At 38.1% G+C, this 20636-nt stretch overlaps 1 protein-coding gene across 2 annotated transcripts in view; it reads right to left on the bottom strand.

The window, feature by feature from the left end:
* Positions 1-5802: 5802 nt before the first annotated feature.
* Positions 5803-20636, bottom strand: part of MDGA1 (MAM domain containing glycosylphosphatidylinositol anchor 1) — a 345745-nt gene continuing 330911 nt past the window's right edge. The window contains exon 17 of one of the 2 annotated variants that reach the window (XM_087965585.1): positions 5803-18586. In XM_087965585.1, the coding sequence (XP_087821711.1) occupies positions 18498-18586 (89 nt within the window). In that variant the 3' untranslated portion in view covers positions 5803-18497. Of the gene's footprint in view, positions 18590-20636 lie in introns of both variants that reach the window. The other variant, XM_087965576.1, reaches the window with a different exon arrangement.

The following is a 20636-nucleotide window of genomic DNA, read 5'->3' as shown; positions in this document are numbered from 1 at the left end:
GAAGTTTGTTATTATTGTTATTGTCTCTCCAGTCCTTTGTACACCCATTTTGTTGGCTTTACCCCAAGTTTTAGGCATTTTCATTTTATAATTCCTTTTTTTCTCTTAAGTCATTATATTATGTGCCACATTTCCAATCTTTTACAAGATTGGAAAGGAGCGGGTGTGCATTGAAATGGACATGTCTATCCAGGTAAGTCCTCAGAAGGTCAGAAGATACTTACAAGCCATTGTGGTCTAGTAGCTTTGCCTCTAGGGAAACTCAGGAGGCACAATTGGCTACCTTCCTTATGAACAACCTCCCTTTAGAGAATACGTAGCCAGGGAGTTTTTCTGCATACTTTTATCTAAGCCGTCTCTTAGAAAAAATAAATTGGTTCTATGGAGAGAAAAAAATGCTTGCTCCAAGATGGAATGAAGACTTTCTGAAAGAAATAATTAGTCACAATCAAGCTTAAGTGAAGACTAAGTGTATTACTTATTTTTCTTTTTTCAAAAATATTGGATATGCTAAAACCAGTGTCTGAGGATGATTCCTTCCACAACCATTTTTCCATTAGGTTCGGCCTCCATTTGGAAGGAGCTTGCCTATTGATTTTTGGTTTGTATTTACTCTTTGAATCCAATTCTTTTTTCTCTGTGGCCCATCCATGTTTCTCTTGATTGTTGTGTGTTTTCTAATAAAGCAAATACTTTACTATTTGAAATAGAAATTTTTGTACCAATTTGTACCTTGAAGAATTGTAATCTAGAAACACATCTCTGATGGCTAAAGGCATTGCAAACTAATTTATCAGCTGCTGGGGCTTAAACTGCATTTGTATTTCTTTCTTTCTTTCTCCTTTTAATTAATGGAAAGGAAAAGTTCAAGTTGGTTGGGGTGACAGGAGAGGTGATAGCAGACATTACTAGAGAAGTTACTCTGTTCTGTAGCTACAGCATGTAGACTTATATACTACTTCACAGTGCTTTAAAGCCCCCTCTAAGAAGTTTACAGAATCAGCCTATTGCCCCCAACAATCTGGGTCCTCATTTTACCCACCTCAGAAGGATGGAAGTCTGAGTCTACCTTGAGCCGTTCAGGATCAAACTCCTAGCAATCAGCAGAATTAGCCTGCAATACTGCGTTCTAACCACTGCACCATCATGCTTTATAGTCCTACTTGGGTGGGGAAGGCCAGGTGGGTGAGGTGAGTCAGTGGGAGAGGCCTTCCTTTGTAGGTTCATCTTTATCAGCATCACATTAAAGCTACCTTATCTTACAGATTCTGGGAGATTTACTTCTCCAAATACATTTTCATACTCTGATTTTTTTCTTATGAATCTACCTACTGAAACACTAATGGAATTTAAGGCTTGTATTCACATGTCCTAATTTTCAATTATTGAGCTGAGGGCTGCTGAAATGAGGAATGAGGCTCCCCCCTCCTTTCTCCCTTTATGCACTCCAGAGCCATGGCTGTTCCTGCCATCCCTGTGGAGAGTCAGGATTCTTGATCAAAATTTGTCAGACAAACTCTAAAGCAGCATTTCCCATTTCATGCCTCATTAGGCTTATGGTCACCTTTCACCATGTATATAAACTATACCACTTAGTTCTCCTCCTTTATGGGATGACAGATGACTCTCTGAGGTGCCCTATCAACACCTGATGCTCACTGATGGCTACCTTAAATAAGTCACATTTTGTCAGAAGTGGCTTTATTAAAGGAAATTTGACTGGATATGCTGGGAAAATGAACACAGGGCACTAATGGAGAGCTGAGAGGGAGATTCTTGGATGATACCAGATCTAGTTCCAGATTTCAGAAATATTTTCCATTCAACAAAGTGATCTGAAGTGAGTCTTAATTAAACTTAATTCATTTTCACTGGTTCTATTTAAAGTCAATTATCATTTTATTACCCACCAAGACTTAACATCAGGCAATGTGGTCGCCATTGTTGAAAATTATAGTGGCAAGGGCAGATCCATCTGAAGCGAGGCAGGGAAGGGTAAAGTGCAGGAATCGTGTCCCAATAGTCTCTAGCCACATGATAGATCGCTAATAAATATATAAGGATTCTAGGGTTTGTATACTAACTGTATATTATTTCCCTTCAGAGTCTGTAGAGATTCTCAGTCATCAGGGTCCTGATTGTCCCAAAGATGCTTTTTCAGGAGGTAACTGGGCTTCCTTGTTTTTTCTTTTGAAGATGTTTCATTTCTCATGCAAGAAGCTTCTTCAGCTCTGACAGGCTATCATGTCAGAGCTGAAGAAGCTTCTTGGATGAGAAGTGAAACGTCTTCAAAATAAAAAACAAGGAAGTCCAGTTGCCTCCTGAAAAGCACCTTTGGGTTTCCCTTCAGAGGTTTCTTTTTCAGGAGAAGGAACAAAGGGAAGTTTGGACTTTGTTCTCCTGGATACTTTAGTACAATTTTTGCACTATTCATGAGCAGGTTCAGGAGTGGGATGCTACCGGTTCAGCCCGGTTCTATAGAACTGCTAGCTGCAAAGAGCAGCTGACACTAAACCGGTTCGGTATTTGGCCCACCCTCATGCCTGGGCTCTAGGCTGTCATTTATTCCCTGCTTTCCCCCCCTCAGCTGCTTTACATGGTACAGCTGAGGTTGAAAAAGCAGAAATCAAGAGGATTTTCAAACGCTGCTGTCAGCTGTCCAGGCGGCACAGCTGATGATTTCTTGCAAACACTATACACACATGTGTTATGATTGTCTGCAATTCGGAGAACCGGCAAATCACTCCACTGGCTGGCCCTGCCCCTTCCCGCCCACTCACTCCTTTCCTGGCATGCAAGCCATCCAACTTGCTTGGTTTGGTAAGTTGCTATTTTTCCTAATTTCCCCCCCCCCAACCATCAGCTGTTCTGCTCTGCCGGGAGATTTAGATTAGCTAGAAAGCAGGAAATCCATCTAAAAGCAGAGGCAAACCTTCCTTAGGACTGAAGCTTCTACTTTTCAGTGCAGACTCAGGTAGCCGATTGCAGATAGATAGATCTCTAAGTGATTCTGTGAGCAACTCAATCTGCCTGCCTGCTTTGCCTGCTTTTGGGTAAAAGTTGCTCTTTGTTTTATAAAAAAACCAATATTTACATATATGGTGTGTTGTGAGTTAATTTTGTGAGTTTGCTTGCAAGCAAATTTTATGTGACAGATTCAGGTAGCCGATTGCAGAAAGATAGATCTCTAAGTGAATCTGTAATTCTGTGAGGAACTCATTCTGCCTGCCTGCTTTGCCTACTTTTGGGTAAAAGCTGCTTTTTTTATTAAAAAAAATCAATATTTACATCAATATTTCTAATATTTACATACAAGCCACACCCACCCAGTCACATGACCACCAAGCCACACCCACAAATTTGGCCACACCCACAGAACCGGTTGTTAAGAAATTTGAGTCTCACCCTTGAGCAGGTTAACATATTTGTTATTACTCTGGAAAAAGTGTACATGTGTGTGTGTGGGGTACAAAAGTGACAGTTTATTGGATCCGATAACACAAAGAAATCGAGTGTTACAAGTGAATGTGAGATGTTGAAATTCCTTCCCACTGTGGGTAGCTTTCAGGTATTATTACAGCATGGAGTGAGGGAATGAGGCACAGAATTTTGTGCACTGCAAGTTGTTGCTCCAGGAAAGGACAGTGTCAAGATGTGACAAATGCAGGGATTACATACATTTGTGGATGATAAGGTTATCACTAGCTACCAGTCCTAATGGCTGTATTATCACCAGTGTCAGTGGCAGAGTGGCTCCTAGCATCAATTGCTGGGTAACACAAATGGGAGGGTGCTGTTCTTCTTGCAAGAAGCATCCAGTTGGCCCCTGAGAGGACAGGGTGCTGGCCAAACCACTACGTTGTTTTATGCTTTTATGACCTTGAAAAATAAATGTGGAATGAGGGTGGCAAAATCAAAGACAAGCCCTAGTCATATCTTTTTCCTTATAAAAAGCTGAAAGCACAGGCTATTCATTTATTTTTTTCTGTCCTTTTTTTTTTTTTAGTTTATTCTGATTCTTCAAAACTTGATGCTATCTCACAGCTCATAAATCTTTTCCCTGTCCCAGTCACTTGGTTTTCCTCTCTTGGGCTTATAAAGCAAAAGGGTCAGAGTATTTGAAATATAGGGTGGTTTCATGTTCAGATTGATGCCTCATCTCTCTCTTTGTGTGTGTGTGTGTGTGTGTGTGTGTATGTGTGAGAGAGATGGTTTTATTTTATTTATTTATTTATTTGATTTGCCAATTGTTTACAAGATAATAAGTATAAGTGTATACATAGTTGTGAATACATGAAATGGGTACATATAAGAAAAATAAAAGAAGAATAAGAGAAACAATAGGACAGGGACGGTAGGCACGTTGGTGCGCTTATGCACTACAGACCTCTTAGGAAAGGGGTGAGGTCAATAGTAGACAGTCTAAGGTTAAAGTTTTTGGGGTTTGGGGAAGAAACTACAGAGTCGGGTAGAGTATTCCAGACATTGACCACTCTATTGCTGAAGTCGTATTTCCTGCAATCAAGTTTGGTGCGGTTAACTTTGAGTTTTTATCTATTGTGTGCTCTTGTGTTGTTATGGTTGAAGCTGAAGTATTCATTGACAGGTAGGACATTGCAATGTATGATTTTATATACCATGCTTAAATCAGACCGAAGATGGCGTAATTCAGAATTCTGGGAGTTGAAGTCCACAAGTCTTAAAGTTGCCAAGGTTGGACACCCCTGCTGTAAACATTTCCTCAACTTGGCTCTAGGTCTTACCTGTCAATATTTTGTGGTCTGTTGAACATGTCCTGTCTTCATTCACAAGTTCAGTAAGCTCTTGATTTTCCCAAAGCCTGCCAAACTTTATAACCAGTAAGATTCCATCCTCAGGAAGATGAGCTTGCTATCATTATTTAAAATATTTTTCACTGTATTTTAGGATTATCGAAATATGGTAACTTGGGAACCTATTGCTTTATTTTTGTTGTTATCTCTTGCTTCTTTAAATATATTTTCCATTAGAAAGGCCACAAATAAGTAAGCTGCCTGTCAGGATAAATTATGGATAAGAGATCACTGTGTTTATTAAAAAGAAAGGAATAAATTAGAGCATCTTCCCTAACCATGTGCTCTCCAGATTACTCCCATAATTTTCAGGCAATATGCTGGCAAAGATAGTATTTAAGTTTGTTATAGCTGCCCACTCCAGTAGACTCTGGACAATTTTAGAAACCATCAGTACAGGAGTGGCTAAATTATAGTGACAACACTATGGTAAAAAAAAATCATTGTGTTACTCTAACTTGATAAAACAACCTGATTACTATCTGAATATGTCTTATTGAACTTTATAGACATTGTTCATCAAGGGCTGACACAATAATGATATAGCTGTTTCTTGCAGCCTGCATATATGGAGATGGTCTTGCTTTCATTCTGCCTGAATTCTAGAAGAACACAATGCATACCTGGATGGGTGAAAACAAGGAGCAGTGTAATGGAGCATCCAGGTGAGGTCTTAAACTGGTTATCATTCATAGAAATGGCTTTCAGGTCAATAAAGAGAAAGAAGATGTTACCAATTCTTAGAATACAGTGGTGGGTTATGAACAAAACATTGCACATGTATTTGGAAGTTTGGGGTGGGGGAGAGGAGAAACAATTGATATGAGACTCTGGTGGCTATCCTTAAAAGTTCCTTATAACATTGGTTATACATTTAGCTTTCCTTTGTCATCTTGCTCCTTGTAATTGGTTCTTGTAGTTTGCTATATTAAATTTTAACTTGTTGAGAGAAGCAGCAGAAACACACATGAACTTTCAAATACTGCAGCTTTATTGGAATAAAATAGTCCGTGTTGATATTTTCAGGGAACACAACAATGGTCAGAGTATGTATGATGGGGAAGCTTATAAAACATCTCACCTTGTTTCAAACATTCTTTTAGTCCCTTCATATTGTGTGCTTTTATTATTTTAATTATTATTAGATACTTTCTACCTCTGCATGATGATGATGATGTCAATGTGATGATAAGCTTCATGAGAAGCAAAGAAGGTACACAAAACAAAGATGAAACTACAGGCAGATAATGGAGCTAGACTTGTCCAATTTATTCTCATGATCTTAGTGAGAAGAGCATCAGGCACTATCTTGCTCTTTCTGTTCACCCACAATCTTTTTGTAGCAACTCACGGGCTCTGGCTTTCAGGTCCCTCTGAACCAAAACAGCAAACCAGTTCTAGTAACCTGCTAATTATCTGATCTTAATTATTTATCTTTGAAGACCAGAATGTATAACACTTCTATTTTTCACATTGTAGCAACCAACTACTTTATCTTGCATTAGGAAATAACAATTATAAAATGTAAATGCAAGCATATGAAATCTGGGTTGAAGGCAGGTTCCATCATCCTCTTCTTAACTGTACAGCAATTTTTTAATGATGCAATTTTAATCTTGTGCAATTTTGTAACACAAATTTCTTTCAAAGAAGGCAATTTTTAGATGTTATTAACATTTTTTTGCACATGGATTACTTAGCTCAACTATAAACAGCTTGTGGCAAGGTAGAAATCCAAACACAGCATGTTACAGAACAATGATTCTATTATTACCCCGCCTCAGTGCTATTCTGTTTAAAATATAAGTTATATTGAGAAGGTTTGAAGACTATGGAAGTGATGCATTGAACAGGAGGGCTACTCCCCCCCCCTCATTTTCTTCTTTGCTCCAGGCAATTAATTTGTGGAAAATAGGAAAGAGACAATATCAGTTGTATTCCACTTGCCTCTTGAAAGGTTAGTTAGCAGATACTCATGTTATTCCATCCTAACCTGTTCAGCCAAAGGAGGTTTGGAAATGCAATGATGCAAGTATCAGGCTTTTTTTTTTTTAAAGATTACAATTGGGTGGTGACTGATAGAGAACAGAAAATGCAAGGTGGACTAGGTAATTTTTACTAATAAAAATAGTGTAGGCACTGACATTTCTTTATCAGTACACGAACATTCAATTGTTTGGCTTTCCAATTCCCACTATGGACTTTAAAAAGATATATCTGAATTTTATAAATTACATAAGAAGTCACATATGTTTCAACTTTATCTTACCAGATTGCTAATAGTCCTGTTAGTAATTTTTTTTCCTACTTCAAAAATGAGCTCCCATCTTATACAACTTATATTGTACCTAGACACAAGGTGTGGCAGCGAGACCTAAGGCAGCGAGTCCTAGCGAGGTCATCTAGTGGTATCAGGGAACAGCCCACAATGTTTTGTGCTGTGCTCACCACCCTCCGTGGATAGAAAGACATTACAGAGAGTGATGAGCACAGGACAAAACATCGTGGGCTGTTCCCTGATACCACTAGATGGCATTGCTAGGGCTCACTGCCTTAGAAGAATAAGGAAAATTCTCAGGGATGATCACATCCCGATCAGCACTTCTTCACTCTCCTACCATTGGGTAGGAGATATAGAAGCATAGCCAGCCGCTCCAACAGGCTGAAGAACAGTTTCTATCCGTGGGCTGTCAGACTCCTGAATGGAAAATAACTTCATGTTAACATAGTATGATAGACTTGCAGGGCCGGCGCATTGTGCAACAAGGTCCCACAGTGTAATAAGATTGAATCTGGGTTAGGGATTTCTGTCCTCACTGTGAATTGTGTTGGGGGGGGCACGAAGGGAGGCTCAGCCAATCTCATTGTACACATGTTGTACTCTGACAATAAAGGTAATAATAATAGTAGTATACCACAAATTGAAAACTGAAAATTAGCTTGAGAATCTGATTGTATAAGAATGGCAAACATGAATTTCAAGTGCTTCTATGTATGCAGGCTATCACTGGTACACATCATAATTTAGCCCAACACCTCCCAATATATTTTCATCTGAGGGCATTTAGTGGAAGCTATTTTATAATTCAATATACCTATAATGTTAATATTAAACTATTGACATTTTTGTAGAGGTCTCCTCCCAAGCAAGTAGGATTCCCTTTCTGTCCAATCACTAGTTTACATTATCTCACAAATAAATTATCAGATTTGAAAAAAAAATATTGCAATACTTTTGTTTCACTGATTTTTTTTTTTTTTTGATTGGAAAAAGAAAACAAGGAATGATGGAAGTTGAATAATTTGGGTGTATTGATGAAGAGACCTCACAACTGTTATTCAGAGCTTCCTGTCCTGTAAAAGCAATTTTTCCTCACCATTACAAACAACACCCATTATCTAAAGTAAGTTAGATTGAAATTACCTGCAAGAATACATCAAAGGTCATTTATTTCTTAATTAAGGGGAATTAAGAAGGGACTGATTTTGAGCTAACAAAGCATGCAATGTGATCAAAGCTTTGTTGGCTTGTTGGTTTTCCACTGCAGCTCTTTCTCAAATGGTTTTAGACAAGCCACTCTCAACTTGATGCCATTTGTCTGTTACGCCCTCTACTTTCTGAATTTGTACCTAAAATAGTTATTTTTAAAAAAACTCCTTTTGAAGACAAACTTCTAGGTTACATCTGTTTTACCAGTTCTCCATCCAACCAGCAGGGGGCAATGGAGCCTTTTATTTACAGGTCTTCTCTATTTACTCAGTTATGAAGAGCCATATTAAATCTTTTAAAACATGTGTTTTAAAACATGGAGCTTAAGGAAACACACATCATACCTAATATCATATGGTTTATCTAATTTATAGCATGTTCCATTGACTGGCTTTCCCAAAATTTCTCAACAGCAAAATTGTTAAATGCCTCCAGAAACATTTGCACAAAGGACTTAAATGAGATTTGAGCCATCTAGGCACCCAAATGAGATAAATAAAGAACTAAAAAAGCAGCAACTGGATTCACCAAAGTGAAGCACCCATGTTATAACTTTGAGGACATTTTTGAACACACAAGGCTTATACAAAATGAACATAAGGCAACTGGCTTATACTAAACAAGCCCCATACATAAAATGCACAAAAGCAAGTACTCTGAACAACTATAAATTCAAAAGATCATATTTAAAAAAGGGAAGCAGCTATATATAAACTCAGTGAAATTTTCTGCATAATTTTACATTTGAAAATTGGAGAAAATCACTTCCGCCAAGATGAATTACAGCTACATGATTTCTGCTGCTTAAGCCCCATGGGGCTAGGAAAGCCATTTATGCTACAGCTAGTCACCGAGTAAGGTAAACCCTGACTTATGAAAACCTGATACAATGGAAGGGGCACAAGAATGAAAGCCACCATGTTGACATGTGTGCGGCACACAATACAGTCTGCACAAAAATTAGCTTATGCAAGGGTTCCTGGCACACGCTGCAAATAACCAACCCCCCCCCAAAAAACCTTTACCTCTTTTTGTTCCCCCAGGATGGATTTTTAAAAGGAAAACATTCCCTGCACTTTTGACTAATATTTGATGGATTAATAGTAGTTGGCATCACCTAGTCAACGTTGACTGATCTGCAGAAACTAAGAGGTTGAATTTGTTTAGTGTTTGGGTGAAGAGCAATCAGAAAATTTCTAGGCGTGAGTGAACATTGAAAGAGCATCCTAGATAAAGCAGTGGGAAACCACTTCTGTACTGCTACTGTAAGAAAACTACACAGATATATTCATGAGTCAAGTTCCACTTGAAGGAGGCTTGAAATTTTAAAATGATACATTACAGTCTAATTACAGTCTAAGTCTCAACATTATAGACCAAATATTATTTGACTGATACAATTCTAAGAGTTGTCAACTCTTAGGCAACCAGGGATCTTGTGACTAAACTAAACATTATGCACCCTCTAATTTAGGGGTCTTCACCCCCTGGTCCGTGGACCAGCAGCAGGCTGCAGCATGCCAGCAACTAGGCCATGCAAACAAGCAAAGCCCCATGTGCAGGATACAGGCAGCACGCCCCTCTGGTCCAAGAAAAACCTTTCTCCATGGAACTCTGAATCTTTCTGTCATTAACTAATGTTAGTCTAGCATTAATAATTGCTTGGCTCGATATACGAAATTACCTAGCTCCTAACTTTTGGCTATGTTAATCAATGGAGTGTCAGATGTCTGTCAGAAGTTCTTCTCTGACTTAAAATAATAAATGAGAATCTCTGTTCTCCTGGTCAACATTCAACATATCAGATACTTGAAATAAGCTATTTTGTAGGCATGGGCATAAAAATATTAATATTAATGTATTGATTTTTGAGATTTTTCCCATTATATTTTGGGGTACTGCCTAGACTTATGAGACAGCATCCAGGTTTGCTACAATTTTAATAACTAAAGTTCAACTAAAGTTCTCAGCAAATGAAAGCACACCATCCATGTTTGTGAGCAACAAGAACATGTTTAAAACAGTGGGAATTCTTCTAGTAGACAAGTTCAGCTTCTAGCTATAACCGCAGTCCTTTCAACTGTGTTATTAAAGCTGTGTGACAAGCTAAAGTAACTCAATTCAGTGACTAGGGAGAAACATTTCCTGAAAAAAGTGAAATTGTTCATGTATTCTCAAGTTTTTATTGGGTCTCTTTGTTTGTAAGAAATAAACCCTGCATGATTTACTATACAAATAGATATATGGAAATTCTAGACCAATTCTGATTCTAAGGGAATCAATGGCAAATTTTCCAAACATAGGATAAAGAATGGGTAATATTCCCAATTCTCTTGCTAAAGCGAGTTACCTCAATCTGCCCAATTTCAGTGTCTAAACTCACAAACAGTAAGTCTCTTGAAAAACATTCATTTTTCTTGCATTGTTATTTTAGAGAATGACATTAAAAGAGTCAAAGGTTATTCCTTCTAATGCTCTGCATCATAAAAGGTCAATCCACAAGACAATGCTTAAGACAGTTTTCCTAAACTGTATGAACCTATGCAAATTTATGTTTATGGTACAATTTAATTCACTGGCATATAATACAGGATTGAGGGGCAGAAAAACTCTGTTTATATTCTGTTGGCTGAAATGTAGAAAGAGGTTATCTAATAAATAGGAAAACAAATGATTGGACTAACAAAGGCCACTAACAGATATGGAAAGAAGGCAACAAGATGTTCTACTATGGTACATCTTATTTGCATTTCTTATTTCAGTATGGATCATGGGGAAAATAACACAGTGGTTATGTAAAAATTTAAACTGGGATGCTTATGCCTGAAAGTTTTACAGACTTGCACATTTACCAGGTTATAGGCATAAATAAACTGCAACCAGAGCTTACAAAGAACAGGATGAAACAACTGGCTTCACTTGAATATGGCATCTGAACAGTGCAGAATGAGATTGTTAATGCTTGGGCCTAATCAGTGGCAACCCAACAAAAAAGCAAAAAGAGATGATGGTTGACTAAAATGAAGGTTCTAGTAATAATATAGTAATAAGCTCTTTTCAATAAGCTCATCAAATCATCTAGCAAAAATTTGGAATCTTGTCTTGCCTTATTGTTTATCTGATTGTTCTTCTGCCTTTCTGCCTGGGGAAAATTGTTCTTTTGTAAGAGATTCAGAAGATGCTGAGATCAAGAATCTTTCAGCCCTGATCGTTACTGTTTAATTTCCATTTCATTTTGCTGTTGTTGTAGCCCAGGGCTGTCAAACTCATGGTCCATTGGCTGGATGCATCATGTATGCTGGCCATGCCCACACCTGGTTTGGCGAAGGGAAAAATAGTAGCACTATGTCAACATGAGTTTGACACCCCCTGTTGTAGCCCAGATTAGAGTGAATCAGGGAAAAGGCTACTATCTAGTTACATAGCCTCTCATGATCCAGCTGTGGTCATTTGAAAACTCTTGATTTGGTGCAGTTCTCTGCTTAATGTAAAGCTGAGGACTACTCAAACATGCTTGCCTTCCTCTAAGGATGCCAAGCAGCCTAATGCTGACAGTCCAGTGATAACCACTGTCTCTAGACTGCAGTTTATTACTATGGAATATAAATTGGTCCTCATTAAAATGCAATTTTTCAAGGCACTGTGGGCAATCTTTCTCAGTAAATGTCTTGTTCATTTATTAAGCATCATCCAAGGTCAATCAGGGCAAATGAAAAACACAGAAAATTAAGACAGCACTTCAAAGATTGGCAACTCCTGCATGGAGAATGTGAGTCCTGACCTTAGCTGAAGCCTGTGCTGGGCATTTGGGAGCTGAGAAGCAGTCTGGGCAGAGGGCTTCAAAGATAAGAAGAATCCAGCTGCTTAAAACCAGAGCTTGGCAAAGAAGAGAAATGTTGGCAGAAGCAAAAGCCAATTCCATAAGAATATTTTAATGTCTTCTTTCTTTTATGATGATGATCCTCCTCCTCTTCATTTTCATCATCTCAATAAGTTAAATAATTTCATTAGGAAGCTTAAGCAATGGCAGGCTAGTTTTTAACAATTCTCTTATAAATGCCAGCTTCTCTAACCTATTATGCTCCATATATATTAGGACTAAAACTCCCAGAAGTCATTGACAGAAGAGTCAAAGGAACCAGACTGGAAAAGGCTGGGGGATAGACATTCTATTTGTCAGATATTGGTCAACATCAGTGCAGTAATTCCAGTCTTGGGTCAAAACTTTTTGCTTGTATATAAGGTGCATTGTCACTCCAGCTCTTTTACAGCATGATCAGACTGTTTACACTAGAGGTATCATCACTTACAGTGTTATATAGCACAAGGCATTAAGACTGGAAAGTAGTCCTCTCATTTGGACCATCTCAGGAATAATGGCATCTGTAAATTTTTAAATATTCCCTTTCCTTGTTACTTATGCACCATAAGCGCCATATTTTTAAGTTGCAATTCTACATCATTGACCTAGAATAATACTGACTGAATTTAAAATTACATATTTCTGAGTAAAAATACACAGAATTACAATAATAATCTACACTTTGCTTTATATTTGATTCAGTCTTACGTTCAGAAATGTTACCAGGATTTCTTATGACTTTTCCAACTTACATTTATTTATTTAAAGGATTTATAGAGCTTGTCCATCTGATGTAGCATAATCCCGGACAGCTCACAAGCACTATTTAGACAAATCACATGTGTTCTTTTGATTAGTTTTATATTTGTATTAGTTTCCATCAGTATTAGGGAGTCTGATTCTGATTAGAATACATTCCCTAACCTGAACAATTTAATGGGATGAGTAATAAATGGCACACAGTGCTGAAAAGCTAAATAAAAGCTTTTTTCCCCTTTCTGTCCATGAGTCCTGATGTTCCATTCACCTCTTTTCAATACGTCCTTGACAACCTCACAATGAAAAGAATAGGTTTAATGATACTTTGTAATTATTCTCAATACCTGGATAGATTTAACTATCTGCATTAAAGGGAACTAATGAATCTACATGAATTGACTTTTTAGAGCATGTATTGTGGGTTACTATCATGTGTATAAGATAGTATTCATTTAATTGGGACAGGCAAGCAACATGGCAAGTGGGAGTTTTGTGTGTGTGTCTATGTGTCATAAAATGGCATGTACTAGGGACCTTTGATTGGATTATTGTACAAACCCATAAAATTGATTAATTAATTTAGCATGTTGTGGGAATGCCACTATAATGCAATGTATGTATATACCTTAACCTATATCATATATGCTCTATTTAATTGGGTTATATTCTTGTCTCCTCCAATATATATCCTCACTGAAAACAGCAGCACAGTAGGTTTCTATGATATTTTTGTGATCTGTTATTTACAATCATTTTCTTCAGTCATTGCTGAGAAGCAGTGATGCATTTCACTTTGAGGAAGTAAAGACTGTCTTATGGAATAATTGTATCACAACAGTGAAGGGTTATTAAATAATACTACATTCAACTGCAGACTTCCTTTAAGAGGGCTTTAAGATATATATCTACACATTGCCTAGATACAGTATATATCAGTTACACTTCTAGACAATTTGTACCACTTCAGTAGATCAATATGTATGTGTGTTTAAGTATGTATACATATGTATATGTGTGTGTGTGTGTGTATATACACACACACACACACACATACACACACACTAACAATATCTGACAACATTGAGCTATAAACAATAAACAAGTAGGTTATTTACAAATAATTTCATTCCTAAGCTTTTTGGAGGTCTACACTGGAATATTCAATTACAGTAGATCTGAGATGGTACATCCCATGCTTTCTTGAGATTTTCTGAGAGTTTTTCCTCTGCAAATCTGAAGATGGGTGTCACTAATTTTCAGGTAAAGCAGATGTCTCATTTTAATGGCATTACCTTTAAGGAGGAGGTACTGTATTTCAGGTGTTTTTGGTCAATGGGACCACCATCTATTCTTCCTTCTCAAATCTTTGCACAATACTGCTATGCCATGACAAAGCTCTGTTCTCATGCAACATTCTATTCTAAATTAGGGCTGCAAAAATCCAGAAGACTCTGAGATGACATGAAGGATAGGCAGAAAGGTAAGGCAAAAAATGCCAGTCCTTTTTTGCAATCTAGTGGCTGTCTGGATTTCACCAGAAAAGCGTTAGCATTTTCTGCCTATCTTTTCTACCTTCTCAATGTCTCCTACATTTTTGCTACCCAGTCCCTAATTAGAAAAGGAATGTGTCAGACTGTTAGCCGCTACTTCAAGCAATTCTGAAAGGTTTCCCCCACCTTTCTGTGAAAACACTAGCAAAAACAAGCACAGCAACAAAAATATATATACCTCTCTGTTTGGAGAATATTTTCATTTTGCTCCCTTGAAATGCTGAGAAGTTTCCTGGGCTGAATTAGCCAGCATGACTCAATATGAGCCCTTCTGATCCAAATATTGGGTTTTATGCACAGTTGGCATTTTCCTGCATAAGTGAAGTAGCTTCATCACTGTGCCAGTTCATTCCATGGCTTGTCTTGGCAATCTGGACAATGACTTGAAACCTTTTAGTTTTAACCTTCATGCTTCTGACAAAACACCAGAAACACCAACCCCCACGAAGGAAACTTGTTCCTTCCATGCCAGAGAAAGAAAAGGGCAATAAAAACAAGGAGGGTACTGGGAAATGAGGCTCCCTGAGACTTCTTGATGATTAAAAGGCTGATATTTCATTGATAGATACCTGAGCCAGTGCTAGCTCACCCCATTCAAGAGACAACTTTGTGTATCTCCTTTGCAAAAAGGCACTTCATTAGTCCATTACAATTCTCACACAGATGGACACTTAAATCAGGAAGCTGCTGCAGAAATAGGACAGAGAGAAGGAAGATAGGAGCTCAGGATCTGCGTTTTGTTCTTTATTTCCCTCCCCAATCTCTCACTCCTAATCTTCCAAACACCAGCTGTCCCCTTTTGCAGTAAACTTCTCTAAATTCTCAAAGTAACTCACAACTCGGTATTATTTTTAGCTTGCTTCGACTAAAAGACAATATGGCCTTTAATCACGCAGCCCTATATAACTGCGTTCCTGGGAGTAAACGGACTTACTCCCAGGAAGGTGAGTAAAGGTTGCACTGAGCTGCTTCATTGCTGAGAAAGCACAGGTGGCCCAAAATAAGAATCAGCACCCAGAATTATGTTGCATTTTCCCTTTTAGAAGCTCATTCTCTTTTAGAGACCAAACGAGAATGATTTTTGCAGCACAGTTAATGCTCGGATACAGAGAACATCCCATTATATAGAGAATCCATCTTTGTCAGATCACAGACTCAGTGGAACTTTTCCATTAAAAATGAACTATTGTTCTAAGCCTGCAGGAAACTTGGGGGAGATGGTGGGATGGGATTGGTAGGCTAGGCTAATTTTTGAAGTTGGAGGCTGGGGAGATCTCTGTACCATGTTACTTATGATGAGTTTTCCAGTGGCCAGGTTGGGCCTCCTGGTTCTCTAACTCTGCTGACAGTCAGTGGAAGTTAATGTCTACCTGTTTGATAAAGAGAGCATCCTCAGTACTTGATCTCAATGGCTTCAACAAGCTGAAAACTGAAGGAAGGCTGAGGCCATTTCTACCTTTTAGAAGGCAATATCAATACCAATCATGGAAAGGATTTTGGAGGTTATTATTAAGGGAGACTACTTTTGTAATCTACTCTCCACTATTTCCCTTTTAGCAAGAGATAAGTAGAACATACCTCTTTCATAGGTAGCTTTTTCAATGAATAATCAAAACTTTCTATCTCTGGGTTGGTGAAAATGATAAACTCACCTGTGCCTTCTATGAGAAAGGAAGTGGGTAATCAGATCAAAATTAAGATAATTTTATACAAATCTGAATCTGGGTTAGCATTAATTATCCTTCATCCTATTAGTACATTTGTAAACCCAGAAAACACAGAACTACAAAAACATCACCAGACATTTCCCCATCACATTGCTTGCTCTCTTCTATCTTTACAGCCCACTATAGGACTAACAATATACTCAGGCTACTAGAAATGTAATATTATATATAGGAGTCATTGTTTCCAAACAAAAAGGCTATTATGTTTTTATTGACAGGAGTTTTGAAACAACATTTAGCATGTATTTGAACGGCTAGCTCAACTTCCCCAGCCTAATGCTCTCAAAGCAAGTTGGACTGCAAAAGCTAGAATTCTCAGCCAGTTGAAGATTATGAGAACTGTAGTCCAGCATGTCTGGTAGCAACTTGGTGTGGAAGACTGTGGATGGAGGAAAAGCTTATGCTGCCTGAAGTCTTAGGGACTCACTAAGATGTATGCAGAGTATGTCATTGCTGTAGTAATGTCTCTCTACTAGGTAGACCAGTTCTTCTTCATATAATGATTTAGAGTTGGCTTTAATGATCTTGCAGACTACCAAGTCTGAGGACTACCAAGTGCAAGTTAGGCTTTCCTGAGAAAACATTCCTCTCACAGTGGTAAAGTGGTGTCCCTGAAAACAGTGTTTTTCCCCCACCTCTGTCTTTCTGCACTGAATGAAATCTAAGTACAGGTTGTCTTTGTTTAGTGACTCATATAGCTACCGTCCGCAGTTACAAAAGTAACTTTGTGACCTATCCCTGCATTTTTTACCTTCAAAGGTCTGTAAAGCAAAGCAAAATTGGTGTCAGTTTATAAGCAATTTTGCTTAGTTTTACTTCATTTTACTTTACTTAATCACCAAGTTGCCAATCACAATTGTGATCAACTAAATGGGGACTATCTGTATATTCTTCTTCAAAACTGTAACAGCCTGCCTATCCTGGTTCCTTTATGTAGGGACAGTTTTATTTTCTGCTTCCATTTGTCTATCCCCTCACTGTGCAGCTGCAATACAGCTACCCAATCCTTCAATAGCAAATCAAGCACCATGGTAGCAGCATTCTTGATTAATAATATGCCAAGAATAGGTACTACAACCAACAAGGAAATATTGCAATTTCAGATGTTATATGGGTGCATCTATGTGCCTCCCCTTGCAGTTAAAAAGGAAGTGGGGCTGTAAGGACTGAATGACTAAAAGGAAATAGGAAATAGATAAATTAGCAGCAGCAGCAATGACAACAACAATAAAAGGTGGAGGAAATCCTTGCCTTAAGGCTTCTGAAACTCATGCTTTGATAGTAACTGACTGCAGTGTCACTACTCAGCTTCTTTACTTTGGTCATCAAACAAGAAGCCTTTTCTTTTAGTCTCTGTGCTGTATTGACAATCTGTCTCTGGGATGGTAGGGAAAAAAAAGTCCTAAAGGAGAGAAGTGAGCAGCCTGAAAAAGGAGAAAAGAGATGGGTAGGTGAAGGATGTCAACAGCTGAACCTGCAGCTTATGTTTGCCCTAGATTTCTCCATTCATCTCCATAATCCACAAGAGATCTATCTCTTTGCTTTGCTGAGCTGAAGTTGGGAATGGATGGGTCAAGGCAAATTTATAGATGGACGAGTAAATACGTGAGAGTCTTAAAAACGCATATGAAGACTCAGAAGTACATGCAAATGAGGACAAGGTTCTGTGGTCATCAGAGATGAGTGGGAGAAGTATGAGGAGGTGGCGCTGCAGTAGACAGGTTGTAGGCAAAACCGGTAAGGGAGAAGTCTTAACACAGAGATTCCAAAGGATGGCACTGTGTATGCTAGAATGTCTTCTAAACTGTGGTTCTGCAGCCAAGAAGGTAACAGTTCTGGTAGAAATTTGTGCTTTAATATATTTTGTTTTTGTTTTAAACAAAAGTTCCTACTTCCCTGAGGAAGTCTTGTCCAATGTTCTTAAAGGAACATGCCTTCCCCCATTCCACTGATCCTTTTAAACATCATTTTCATCCTCAGCATTGCCTTTCATTCTTTGCTTCCATTTCTTCTTTCCATTGCTTCCTCCCTCTTTCTTTCATTTGTTTGTTTTTGTCTCTTCTTTATTTATATATATTTTGTTTTTAGACAGTATGACTTCTTCCAGGAATCCCTTAGGTTCTTAGCTGGATCCCTTTTTTCGTAGTCATGCATGTTAGTCTTTGGTAACATATGGACACTTTGGTGTGCCAGTGAGGAGGGGGAGATACAGGAGCAGAGGGTGACCAAGTAGGAAAGGAGGAGGAATGTCTTAGACAACAGGAGCATTCACTGCTATCATCTGAGCAGCACGTAAAGAATGAAAAGTAGCGGCCTGCAGAGAGAAGGTGTGTGTTGGGTGACAGCAGAATTTCCTGGAAGGGCAACTGCTGTAGAGAAAGAAAGAGAAAAGTTACCTCATGAAAATTATCAATGGTTTGCAAAACAAATGACTGTGGAATGAAAGGATAATTTCAAGAATCCCAAGACTATACCCTCCAAAACAAAAGAATTGGATGTACAGGTAGTCCTCAATTTACAACCACAATTTATGTTGTCAAGTGAACATTTGTTAAGTGAGTTTTGTCCCATTTTACCACAGTTGTTAAGTGAGTCAGTTCGCAGTGATAAGTTTGTAAGGTGGTTGTTAAGTGAATCTGGCTTCCCCATTGACTTTGCTTGTCATATGGTTGCAGCAATGGTCATAAGTATGAGTCAATCGCCAAGCATCTAAATTTTGATCACATTATCATGGGGATACCACAAAGATCATAAGTGTGAAAAATCATCATAAGTAACATTTTTCAGGGCTGTTGTAACTTTGAATGGTCACTAAATGAACTGTTGTTGAGTCTAAGACTACCTGTATTGAAAATTGAAATCAGATGAAAACAAGAGAACAATTAGAATCCTAAATATCTAGTTTTACTATGTAAGCCAGAGATGGTATTCAGCAGGTTCTGACCAGTTCTGGAGAAGCAGTAGTGGAAATTTTGAGTAGTTCAGAGAACTGGCAAATACCACCTCTGACTGGAGATTTTGTAGTATCCTTCCTCTGCCACGCCCACCAAGCCACGCCCACAGAACCGGTAGTAAAAAAAATTGAATCCCAACACTGGTGCAAGCTGAATGTTTCAGAAACTAATGTGTTATAGAGGCTATTGTACTGCACTGGTTGTTGTTGTTAGTTGAGAAGTCGTGTCTGATCCATCACGACCCCATGGACAAAGTTCCTCCAGGCCTTCCTGTCATCTACCATCCCCCGGAGTCCATTTAAGCTCACGCTGACTGCCTCAGTGACTCCATCCAGCCACCTCTTTCTCTGTTGTCCCCTTCTTCTTTTGTATTGAACTACCATAACCAATTTCTTGCCATATTAGGCATGCAAAATAGATATTTTTAATTTTGTCTCTCTTTCAGATTTTGTATAAAGACAAATCCAGACTGTGAAGAGTAGAACAGATATACAAAATTATGTCCAAGGACAATGGTTATTGAACTAATGTAGTAAGCTTCATCATAACAGGCTAGATAATAACTGTATTCTTCTTTGGTCATATAACACTTGTACTATATCCACACTTTAAGAAGGATTCAGAAACAGTGGGACGGGATTACTGGAGGCTAACAAAGATGATCGGAGGACTAGAAACTAAGCCCTATAAAGAAAGATGGATGGCATGTTTGCCTTGAGAAAAGATATTTGGGAGTGGGATGTGGCTGTACTCTTCAAATGCCTGAAAAGATGTCACATAGAGAAACATCAGGATCTGTCCTCTCTCATTCCAGACTGCAGTACTCAAAATAAAGGCTGAGATCTGACAGGAAGTCAGATCCAAGTAAAACATTAGAAAAAGAGTTCTTAACATTTAGTTCTGTTTGACAGTGGAAGTAATTATCCAGAAAAGGGGATAGCTGCCCCTTTTTGGCTGTGTTCAAATAGAAATTAGACAGCCACTTTTCTGGGATGGTTTAATTTGAAATTCCTGCACTGAGCAGAGGTTGGATATGATGGCCTCATCCAAATTAATGATCCTGTGATTTGTTCAATCAGGCAACAGTGTCTATTTTAATGAATAAAGACTTTCTGGGATCTAATGCAAAAAGATCACTTTCCTATCATTTGGTATCTGATCCTATTTTTTTGTTTGTTTGTTTGCTTGCTTGCTTTATTAAACTAAAAATGCCAAGGATTAATTCTGGATATCCTACACACACATTGTTATTGATGGCCCATAGTTTCCTTTTTTCTATTAAGCAGAACTTCACAAAAGAATCTAATCAAGTTCTGCTTAAAATAATCCTAAATATATTGACTAAGGATAATTTTCAAACAGTGAGAAGAATAGTCTCTTGATTCTTTGGCGTAGGATAGATAGGACAATTTGAGACAAATATACCCAAGGAAAAATATATATATTTATAATTTCGGAAGAC

Source organism: Notechis scutatus, chromosome 1 (genome assembly GCF_049901735.1).
Source record: "Notechis scutatus isolate UNSWTSFEM ecotype Mainland chromosome 1, rNotScu1.2, whole genome shotgun sequence".
NCBI lineage: Eukaryota > Metazoa > Chordata > Lepidosauria > Squamata > Elapidae > Notechis > Notechis scutatus.
The sequence above is the reverse complement of the archived record's forward strand: the minus strand, read 5'-3'. Positions and strand labels throughout refer to the sequence as shown.